Source organism: Ursus maritimus, unplaced genomic scaffold, assembly GCF_017311325.1.
Source record: "Ursus maritimus isolate PB19 unplaced genomic scaffold, ASM1731132v1 scaffold_16, whole genome shotgun sequence".
NCBI lineage: Eukaryota > Metazoa > Chordata > Mammalia > Carnivora > Ursidae > Ursus > Ursus maritimus.
The window spans coordinates 7,744,865-7,756,814 of NW_024424008.1; the positions used below are offsets into that span (position 1 = coordinate 7,744,865).

Consider the following 11,950-nt stretch of genomic DNA (forward strand, 5'->3'; position numbering starts at 1 on the left):
CTTCTGAGCCACCCCCCCAAAGTGTAACACCTGTGCTGAATGGGCAGCCATGCAGAAACTGAGGAGGGGAGGTGCAGAGACCCAGCCATGGAGGGCACATAATAGGTCCTCACACCCATGTTTGTTTCACTCAGTTCCAATTAGCAAGGACTCACTAGGCACCTCCTGGGTGCACTTGCACATCCTTGATCGCATTAGCTCTCCCTCAGCTCTCACACAGCCCGGAGTGAGAGCCAAACTGCACGCCAAGTACATCACACACTTGTCTCATTTAATCCTTGCAGCAGCCCTAATGAGGTGGGCTCTATCAGTGTCCCCCTTTCACAGACGAGGGAGCAAAGGTGGCAGAACTCACACATGTCCTGCTGCCAAGAAGTGGAGGAGCTGAGATTTGAACCAGGAGACAGTCCCCAAGACTTATGCTCATAATCACTCCACTCTACACCTCCCTTTACTGAACTAAGTGGCATGGGTTAGGAGACCATGTATGAAGGATGTGCCTCTGACCCGAGACGTTGAATCATGAGGTTTTTCCTTAGGCTTACAAGTAGAGGCAGGGTACACCCAAGCGAAGAGGGCAAGTGAGCATGTGTGAGCTCAGAGAGGTGGCAAAAGGCAGGACTGGCTTTGGGAAGGAGGGAACTGGGTTGGGCAGCAAGCCTAGAAGAAACACTAAAGAAAACAGCAGAGCCTGAAAAAAAATGAGGCAGAGGACATCTGGCTATGCCAGCCTGTGCATTAAATGCCTGCTCAGGCCCTGAGCAGTCAGGGCTCCTCATTGTTATTCCTGACTCTGTGTCCCCCCAAATTTGTCTCTGCTTGGTTTCTCAGCCCTAATGACCTACTCACAACCATAGCCACCACCTCACCAGGCACAGGCGAAAGTTTCATCCCCAAACTTGTCAAAGACCGGTTGGAAAATAGTCAGTGATGCCATGTAGCAGGGGAGAGCTCCAAGGTTGGGGAGTATGGAAGGGATGCCAAGACCTAAAGAAGGATAGGAATTAACCCTGTGAAGGGAGGGGGCATCCAGGAAGAGTGTTCCAGGCAAAGGGCACGCATAGGCAATAGCCCAGAGGTGACAACGCTGCACAGGTGGGGAACCAACGGTAGCTTGGTCTGGCTACCTGCTGGGCAGCCCTTATTGATGCCAAGTGTGAGTGTTTCTGTGCGCTGAATGTGCGTCTGTGTTGCATGTGTGCATACCTGGGTTGTGTGCACAGGTGTTGCAGTTCATCCCATTACTAGGTCAGGTTTTTAGATTTATTCTGTCTCTGTTTCTCAGTGTGTATTGATGTCTGTGTTACGTGTGTGTTCGCTGTGAGTCTCTCCGTGTCTTTGTACTATGGTCTGCTTCTCTGTGTGTGGGCTTCTGTGTCTGCTGAGTTTTTCTCTTGTTGATCCCTGTTTGTCTCTCCATGCCTGGAGATGTGTGTTTGTGGCCAGGACACTTGGTCCCTTGGCTTAGGCAGCTAGACCCAGGAGAAGTCTAGGGCAGGAGGGTGCTAGAGTTGGAATCCAGTTGCACACAATAGCACCTAATGATTGTCAAGCACTTAGTGGGGTGGAAGACTGCACCAGAAATGCCAATTAACACTGATAATGAGTCAGTGACCTGAGGCCCAGCGGAGGCTGAAAGTGGGTCCCCACTGGCACACAGGCACACGGATGAGCTGGCTGGGCCAAAGCCCATAACTGCCCCCCAGCACCAGGAGGGAGCCATTTCACTGACTCATCTCTCAAGGAGGCCAGGGCCCAGGCTCTGGAGAGCAAGAAGGATTGAGATCAAACTCCAGGATGAAGGTCTTAAAAGGGAGGACTTTTATTAGACTTGGCAGTGGACAAGTCATAAGTGTTATCAAGAGATGAGGCAGCAGTGACAGAGCTTTGCTCTTGGGGGCTCTGGTCTGAGGGGGTGGCTTACGGGTGCCAGGGACGGGTACGCTAGAGTGTGGAAGCCACGGGCAGGATAGGCTGGGAGGGGTGCTCCTGGAGGACAGTCTAGAGCTGCCACCCATCCCTGCGTTGGTGGGTGGACACTGGAGAACTAGGGGTCAGCCGGGGGGTGGGGATTGTCACTCCTCCTCTGACCTGTCTACGCAGCTCACTTGTCGTCAGCCACCTCCAATGCGGCCGTCTTGCCTCCTACCTGGGTCTCCACACCAGCCTCCTCAATGGCCCCTCTAATTCACCCTTCACTTGGGGATTTCAAAACCCAAAGCTACCCATGCCCCTGCTTCCACCGTCCCTTGCTTCCCTGGGTGACCTGGGCTTCTGCTACTGGGCCCCCCCCAGCCCAGCAGCCCTGGCCCTGCCACCGTGACCGTGATGTCCTGCTGTTCTTCACACTTCTGCTTGTGCTGGCTTTTTGCCTAGAATCACCTTCTTCTCCTCCCTCACCTGGGAAACTCCCATTCATTTTTCAGGGCTAAGACCCAGCATCACCTCCTCAGGGAAGTCTCCTGATCAGCGGTCCCAGCGTGGGCTTCCTTCTCCGCACTCACCCCATAAAGCTCTTTGCCTTCCTCTAACAAAGGGGAGGGCGAGGACTGTGCAGTCCATCTCCATGGCCAGGGTGATAAGCACAGGGCAGCGGATATGGAGGCATCATTGAGGAGGGGTGGGATCAATGAGCAGATGGCTGAGTGGGGGCGCAGGGCGCACCATATCCTGAGAATGACGTTTCAGCAGCCCCAGGGCTACTCAGGTGGGGAGCAGGGCAGTCATGGCAGAAGTAGCTCCAGCCTAATCGCAGACCACGAGGTGCCTGTGGGTGCGTGCAGAGAGCCCTGGTGGTACCTGGATCCCACCAAGCCTCAGACAGCATGACAAAATGCATGCGCAGGATGGCTTCTGGCTCCAGCTCTGAGACCAACCAGCTGTGTGACCTTGGGCAAGCTGGCACCCTCTCTGGGCTTTGTGTTCCCATGATCCGTGTGTCCATCCAGACCTCCATTTTTTGTCTCCTTTGACAGCCTCTGTGGGGCAACCCTTTACTTGTAGCTCTGCTCTCAGATCTACAGCACTGTCCTCGCCCCTTGGGCCTCATGGATGCTAGACCATAGTACCTCGACACGCCCTGTTTTTTCCCTTCATCCTGCCCCATCTCCACAATGGTTGCTTCATCACACTGCCTTCAATTAAACCACATAAGTGTGTCATCTGTTTCCCCTCTACAAAACAGTGCGAGCTCCTTGAAGGACTATTGAGGTGATTAAACAAGGTAATTTGGAAAATATAAAGGGCACTCTGTAATCGTTAGTTCTCTCCATCTAGCCCCCAGACTGCACCCTACTTGGCATTTTAAGATAACTGAATTCTCTGCCATGGGAAGGATGCGGTGCCAGGCTGCCTGATTCTCTCCTCTTCTACCCAGTCCCTGCCCAGCCCACAGCACCAGGAAGCCTCTGCCCCCATCCCACCCAGAGCCCAGTTCTGAGCCTCCCATGGGCCTTCAACCTTAAAGCCCCCCCACAACTCAGCCCAAGGGAAGCTAGCTACCTGTCTGTCTGCCTGTCTGCTCCCTCCCTGCCAGGGCTGCCAGCAAAGCCATTACCTCCTACCCATCACAGCCCCAGCCCCACCAGTGTCTGAATCCAGCCCTCTGCCTCCAATCCCCAAACTCCAGAAAGACAGTCTCTCCAGTATCCTAGGGAAGGGGATCTTTCTGCTTCCAGCCTCCCCCTGCTCAGGCCACTGGGAAAAGCACTGGGGGGCTCAAACTCTTCCCCCTGCTGAGTGGGCTGAGGCCTGTCCTTCTCTAGCCCCTTCATGACAGCTATAGCTTAAAAGGACTTCAGAAAGTTTGCAACCAACTTCTTTGCTAGGACAGGAGTCTCATCTGCAGTCTCCCTAACCAGGCTGCCCAGCCCCCCTGTTCTCACCTCCCTGCACCATGGACAAGAAGCTCATCCCTTCCTCTTAGGGCAGCCCTTTCCCAATGGGACTGCCCTGCCTCCCTCTCATCGAGCCAAGCTAGGTTTCCAGGACTCCCCCACTACCACAGCTCTGTTTCAGTACTAAGAGCCCAAGGAAGGATTATAGGGAAAGCCTTGAATGTTAGAACATTTAAAACATTTAAAAATTTAAAAAAGCATCTGATGCAAAGATGAGGCCCCTCCCCCTGGTCCCACTCCACTGCTGGACTGCTCTCCGCAGAACCGCCATGCTCCAGGAATGACAGACTTCACAAGTTCCCGGGAGGAGTCTCACAGCAGGCAGATGCTCTGGTACAAACTTCAAAGGCAGCATCTGAGGCCTCGGAGGAGTGGAAAGGCCCAGGTGCAGGAGGTGGCCTCATGCCACAGAACTGGATCTCTGCTTTGAGCTCCCCATCTGCTCCAGAGGCTGGACGGAGAGGGGCCTTCTAGGCCAGACACACCCCTCTCTGGGCTCCAAGTCTTGCCATCTCACCCTGGATTCTTCTATGTGACATCGAGTCCATCATTACCCCTCTCTGGGCTTCAGGATTTGTATCTATAGAAAAGGACTGGGCTGGGAGTCCCTGAAACTCTCCTAGTGGGGTTCAGGGATGGTTATGTCCAGCATTTCCATATGATAGCCCTGGACCTGAGCCTGAATACAAAGACACCATGTTCCTCTAGGGCCCTCACTGACAGGGAGGGGGACTCAGAGTCTCCTGAGGGAAGCCCAGCCCCTCCAGCCCAAGTCCACACGCATCTTGTCCCTACCTTCAGGCAGATGGGACTCAGGAGAGAAAGCGTTGAGTATCCAGACCTTGGGCATGGCTTTGCTGGGTCAGCAGGGCAGGGACACGTGCCTTCACACACATTCACTCATCCCTGCCTTTACACTGCAACACGGACACCGCATGCATGGAGATCCACACCCACATGCAGTTTTATTAAAACATATACGCATAACACTGAACACAGAGGTGCACACACTCGCGTACACATAACCATTTACCGATAACCAGGCATAAAAATGGGCACTCACGTATTCACACATATGAATACGTCCACACTTTTACACCAACACTGACCCACACTCTTACACTCTCAGACCCATAAACACACGTGCACAACTGGAAGGTCACATTCAGGTTCACACACACACACAGAAACACAAATAAGCCAACCAATCTTAGCCCTCATCTCAGGATCAAGCAAATCACAATCCAACGGAAACCCAGACTCCAACTGCAATTGTAATTCTAGATCCATTTCCAAATCTAAACTTGTCCCAGAATTGGGAGGAGGTAAAATTTCTTGTCCTCTGGCTTAACCCCTTCCATGTGTCTGTGCCTGCCATGTGGGGTCTGGTCTCTCCTCAGCCAGCCTTCCTCCCTATGCCATGTCAGTTGTGCCCTCTCACCCTGGGCCCAGTGGGAGTGGAGAGCAATGGGTACCCTTCCTCCACCCTTCAGCTCTGCTCCTGATCCACCTCTTCCTCCCTCTGGCCCTTCAAACATGAGGAGGACCCAGGCTGCAACGGACTGTGCACAACAGCAACCCCTGCTGGAGACAGGTTGCATTACAGCACAGCTCTATGGTACACAGTCCTCACTCCCCAGGCTGGGGTGGAGGGAAGCAGGGTAGAGTGGGGAGGGAAAAAGAGGAAGAGGAAGAGGAGGAAGAAACTGGGAAGAAGTGTGGAGGATGAAGAGGAGCAAAGTGCTGGGAGCACCATGGATGATTTTCAGAAGCCTCAGGCTGTGTTGTTTCTCTAATCCTAGCCATTCAGCTCAGACTGCAAGATCAATCTTCCCTAAGTCCAGCTCTAATCAGGCCCTGCCCCTGCTCCAAATTCTTGGCAAGAGCCTGGTGAACCACGGTAAGAAGTCCAAATTCTCAGCCTGAAATTGGTTGTCTGGGGTCCGCCTAGTCCGCTTCTTAGCCTCATATCCCTGGGGCTCAGCCTTTGCCTCCTGTCCCTTGAGTCAGGTCTTTGTTCCTCTGTTCCTCTGCTGAGATGTCTAATTGTCTGTATCTTGCCTGTCCTTCAATGCCTGGCCTTTGCCATCTGGAACAATAATCCATGGAAAGAGCAGGAACTTTGGGGGTGGCCAGGCTTGTGCTCCAAGCCTGGCTCCATAAGTTACTGGCTGAATACCTCTGGGCAAGTTATTTCCCCTCTCGGATCCTCTGTTTCTTCATCCAGAAAACAGCAGTCTCTGGGGTTTGTGGTGAGGATTAAATGAGATCATAGATGTGAAAACAGTGCTCTGGAAGCTGTAAACTTCTGTGTGAATGTGTGAAGAGTCCTAATTATGGCTTAATCACTTTATCCCTACCCCCACCTGCACTGCCCAACACACAGCAGGCTGAGGGGTCCTGGGGAGGGATTGACGCTGCTCCACTTTTGGGCCCTGCATCCCCCATCCCCCTCCAGGGCCTGTCCCCAGCCCGCCTCAGCAGCAGGTGTGCATTTGGACCCAAGGAGGCTGGACTAAGGATACTTACTGCAAATTCATGCCAGACTACGACTCCCAGAATGACTCACAGACTGCTATGGGTGTGGCCACTGGCTTAACCCCTTCCTCATCGAGCCCTTTCCTCCACTGTATCCTCTGGGGGTCAGTCCCTGACCAGCCAGGGCAGCCTAGGGAGGTGGTCACATGTCTCTGAGGCCCTCGGCCCTCCCACAGAGCATCCACACTTCTCACCATTCCCACCACCATGGCTCCATTTCAGACCTCCTTGTGTCTCCCACACGATGACAGCTTCTGGGCTCTTAGCTCTGGTCTCTCCCCCTCTCCAGGCCCCCACTGAATCTTTCTAAAAGTGTAGGTGAGTGTGGGTGGTTTATAATGGCAACAGCTAACCTTTATGAGCACCTGCTGCATACCCACCACTAAGTTCTCCACTTTCAGATTCTCCACAGTTATCCTGCCAGCAAAGTATTAATACTGCCAGTCCACTATTCACACGGGGTTCAGAGAAGTTAGGTAGCTTGCCCAAGACCACAGAGCAACAGAGTAATGGTGCCGATATTTGAACCTCCCCCACCTGTCCACCACCTTTTCCATTCTATTCTCAAAGCCTCCTCTGGCTCTGAACCCAGGTAGCCATCTAAAGAGTGAGAACCCAGAAACCTCAGGGTCCATGTATTTCAGCAACTACACTGTTGGGACGTTCTCCCAGATGTCTGACTTAAATCCCTTCTGCTGCACCAAGCCCCAGCTGCCTCCTGTTTTTCAGGGAGGGCAGTAAGAAGGGTGACTTCAGGGAATTCAAGAAGTGGGTCACGTCACTGGGGACCTGGCCTTTCCCAGGGAGCAGGCAGCTGAACAATGGGAGATAAATGTGTTGAAAACATCCGTTACTAAATATATCGACTTCCTGAGAGGATGGGGGTGCTGACAGGGAGCCTGTGGCCCCTAACCTACAGGCCACAATCTTGTGGCTCAGACAAGCTGGGGCATTCAGAGCAGCAGACAAGGCTGCTCTGGCTGTCCCGGGGGCTGGGGCAGAGAGGGTGGGAGGCAAGCAGGGAAGGGGGTGATGTCTCATCCTCCCAGACAAAGCTGCCAAGCCTGTGCTGGCTTATTTGCATATTACTTTGCATTCATTTGCATGCCACTTTCTGGAAGGGGCTCACATTCAACTGCTGCCTCTCCCCCATTTTCAGGGTCTCTGTTCACTGAACGTTTCATTCTCAAGCAAGGAGGAGTCCCTCAGCAGGTCACTGGGACAGACCAAGAAGTCGCAAATTCACAACAATGCCTACATGTCAAAGTTGCTGGGGGTACCCTGGCTATAGAAAGTGCTTCCTATAGTCTAACCTCCATTCCCTTACTTCTCTCCTCCTCCGTCTCCGCCCAGGCCTTCCCTTACCCTTGCATCTCATGCTTAGGCCACTCTGAACTCCTCCAGTGCTCACGTAAGCAAAACCGTGGTTGCTCTCCCCTCAAGACCTCTGCACACGGCATTTGCTCTTCCTGGAGCTGTCAGTTCTGCCTGAAGAAGTGACTCTTCCTTCTGAGGCCAGCCCCAACCGCCCCTTGTCTGAAAGACCTTCCCCAGACACTGGCAGAGGTGGGGGGACCACGGGCCTTCTCCATGTGGCCATTGCTCTGTCCAGCTCCCCGCAGAGCTGCCGTGTTTTGTTGGGCAGCATTCCAGGAAATCCCGCTAAATGAATGAATGAATCCCCATCTCCCTCTCCTGTCTCTCTCAGCCCCTGCCTCCCCCTCTTCCGGGATGGCTTCACCCACCTGCAGGAGGGACAGGGCTGTAGAGGGCCTCAGTCTCCAACTCCCCCTCATGCCCACAGCCCACTCACAAAGCCAGGAGATTCCACACTGCTCTGTGCTAGTAGGAAGTTCTTCCTGTTGTCTATCCTCACTCGTTTTTTAAGCTGTGCCTGCTTCTTCATCATTATTTTAGAGAAGGGTCAGGGACCGCCCCATCTCAGTTTTACCATCTGTAGTGGGATAAAGGCTGCTTATCTCTCTCCCTACTCTCTGTCCAGGGCGTGTTCATACCACTCCTGAGCCATTATGCCCCAGCCTGGCCCTCCTTGGGAGGAAGGATAGTGACCCCGGATGGAGAAGGGACGGAAGGCCAAGCAGCCAGGCCCTGTAGAGAGATATAACCACTGCAAGGGAAGGGCTGGGACAGCGGGTATGTAAGCAGGGTTGGATACATCTGTGGGCAAGTTCCAGAGAGGAGTAAAGCAACTGCTAGAACATGGCTCTACATGTCCTCTCCTGCTGGGAGGTTTCACTGAGCATGGTGCCCAGGCCTGTGCTGGGAAGCAAGAGAAGGCTCCTGCCTTAGAGGAGCTCCTTGTCCGGCTGGGTAAGGACCTCACACCCAGGGAGCATCACGGGGGAAGACGGAGTCTGGGCCACAATCTTGATGCTGTACTACTGGGGAGACTGCAGGGTGGGTCACGGGGTCAGAGGGAGGGGGAACCAAGGAGAGCTTTCTAGGGGAGGCTTCCTATTTAAAAGCTTTTCCTCAGCCACTTAGTCCTACGAAAAGAAGTCAAGCCCCTTAGCCTGACATTTGGAACTCTCTGGAGAATCTGGCCCCTCCTGCGCTCTCTTCCTCCTCCACTCCCTTCTCACTCCTGCCAACCCCAATTCTTTCTGTCCCTTGGTCACATAGCACTCTCTCACAGCTCAAGTGTCTCCTCTGAAGCCCTGGCCAGGGAGGCGCTCCACAGTTCCTGGGGCTCCCTCTGCACAGCACTGTTCACACCACGAGGCTGTAGGTTTCCACTCCTGCCTCCCTCATCAGACCTGGAGTCCCTGAGATCAGGGTCTGGGTCTGTGTTCATTCTGGGTCCCCAGTGATCAGCCTAGTGGGCACCAAGTAGGCATTGGACAGCTGCTGTTGAGTGACTAAATGAATGGATAAGCACAAAAATGCCAGAATGGGAGCATGCTGAGTAGGAAGGTGTATAGGCCCAAGCAGCAGGAGCCTGGGGCGCGTAGGCCTGACTTGACAGCAGCCCGGCTCAGGGTGAGACTCCCAGGCCATTAAGACCGAAGGCGGGTACTGCTGGGAGCTCTGCCTCCCCTATTTGGCTAGATCCCAGCCAAGCCATCAGCAGTCCCTGGGGACAGGAGGCTAGAGTGGGAAGCAGCAAGAGTGGCAGGAGCGGCTTGGTGGGCAGGGGCAACTGGGGGGTGCAGGGAGCATAAAGGCTGTTAACCCTCACTGAGCCGACCCAGCTCAGGCAACCAACAGGTCCCCTGCAGGGCCTGAGGAAGGAGACCGAGGGCTCGCTTCTGACAAAGAGCTTCAGCCCTGGCCTTGCAGCCAGAGAAGGTTAACCAAGCCACAGCCTCAGTTTCCCTGTCTGGCAAGAGGCAACTCCATGATTTCCAACCCTCGGCACCCTGGCTAGAAACCCTGTGGGGATCTCTCCTGCTCCTTGTTGGCCTGAGCTTTCCAAGGACTTTACCGTCTAACACCCTGACACTCTGAGGTCCTGCCACCTGAGGTCCGCACCTCCCACCTGAGTCCAAGCCCAAGCCACCTGGACATTCCCCATCCCAGTTTCCTTCTCAGGCCCTCCAACTTCTCCCTTCGGAAAGGCCCTGGTCATCTGCCCCTTGGTCCACCGGCCCCAGACCACCTTGAGGCCCACTCTGCCTGGCCTCCACCCTGGTCTCCCTGCCCCATCTCTCTCTTCCAGTTCAACTGTGACAGTGCCACTGAGGCAGCTTTCTAAAACCCAAACCTGATTCTGTCCCTCCACCACAGGGAACCTTCTCAGACTCCCCAGGGCCCTGAGGATAAAGCCCAAGAGGTCTGGAGTTCCAAGTCCTACAGGATGAGGCTGCTGCCTCCCCCTTAAGCCTCCTCACTGCTCCAGGCACATGCCCCATCCCCACCCGGGGCCTTTGCTTATGGTGCTCCCGCTCCACCCCCACCTGTTAGCTTGATCCTGATCTTTATGCTTAATTATTCTCAAGCTATTTTATGTCTGGGAAGCTCAGGAAGCCCCAGAGGGCAGAGCCATTATTGCCTATTTCTTTTCTGCATCTCCCCCCAGGGTGCAGAATGAATTGTCCTCGGCTCACAGAGGTGGGCGCACATTCAGCCACCCCCGCCCTGCCTCAGTGGGCCACAGTGTCCCAGCTGTGTCTTCAACCATCAGGGGAAGGAAACAGCCACCCACGCACAGTTGGATGAACACACACACACACACACACACATACACATACACCAGCCACACAAGCACCAATATACACTCACACACACCAGCATCATGATCACACCCACACCCGAACACTCATGCTAACAGCTGTCCACGTCTACACACACACACAGCGCAACACTGATATGCACACACGAACACATACACACACAAACCTGAATGTATATGGACTCCGACAGTGTACTCAGGATGGAGTCACTCTATTTTGCAGATGCAGCACACACATTAACATGCGTGCCAACATACAAACACAAACTAACACACGCGCCTACCCCTACACACAGCCACCTGCGCTCACACGTGTACGGATGAACTGTCACGGTCACACAGCGCTGCTCACACGTCCTGACAGGCTGCTGCCCATCCAACCGCCAAGGTCTCCACAGGCCCCTCCACACCCCACGTGTCCCCTTGCACCTCACACATGTACACACACGCACACCTTCACGTGCAGGCACAGACCTGTACTTCCGCGCACTTGGAGACACACATGTCACTTGTCACCCACCTCGGCAGCCCTCACATGGTGGAGGGTCACCTCCACAGAACCCCCCCCACTCACCTGCACAAGTACCCCCCACCCCGCATGTGGACACACATGAGGCTGCTACACAGGGGCTTCATTCCACCAGCCCCATGGCTCTCTCTGGGACAGGTGTTTTGGGGGTAAAGTTGCCTAAACTGGTGGCCATGAATCCCAATCCCATGAAAGGCAGTTGCCCCAGACCCTCTTCTGTTCCAGCGCCACTCTTACTCATTCATATTCATGTTTGTTTTCTCCCTTCCTCGTTCTCTCTTTCACACACACACACACACATGCACACACACACACACACATACACACACGTGGTCCCAGACATCTCATCTTTCTCCAGGGTTCTGAATCAGTTTATCTCAGCCCCCCCAGAGCTCCTTGGAACTCCCTGCAGACCTCTCCCACCCCCAGCTCCTGGAAGGATAATTTAGGTTCATTACCAACCCCTCCCCCAGCTCCTTCTATGGGACCCCAGCCCCATCACCCCCTAGGTTGATGCCGGACACCCCCAGCCCTGTGCAGAGGCCCCCCAGGCTATAGTCCAGCAACCGGGCACCCAGGAGCAGGATCGATCCTCCCACGTGGCTCAGCTCCACGCCAAGCCCAGCTCCTCACAGGCACTCCCAGAACCCTCGTCCATGGTACGTCTTGCAGCCACTGCCCCAAACCCTAGCCCCTCGATAGTACTCACGGCTCTGCCGGTCGCGCTGCCGGGTACTGCTGGCTCCTGCAGAGGATGGAGTGGCCGCACGCCTGCCCCATCGCTCCTCATCGTCT

At 54.6% G+C, this 11,950-nt stretch overlaps 1 protein-coding gene across 1 annotated transcript in view; it reads right to left on the reverse strand.

The window, feature by feature from the left end:
- Positions 1–11,950, reverse strand: part of PDE2A (phosphodiesterase 2A) — a 92,355-nt gene extending 80,405 nt beyond the window's left edge. The window contains exon 1 of the mRNA XM_040630813.1: positions 11,865–11,950. Coding sequence (XP_040486747.1) covers positions 11,865–11,935 — 71 coding nt within the window. The 5' untranslated portion in view covers positions 11,936–11,950. The remainder of the gene's footprint in view (positions 1–11,864) is intronic.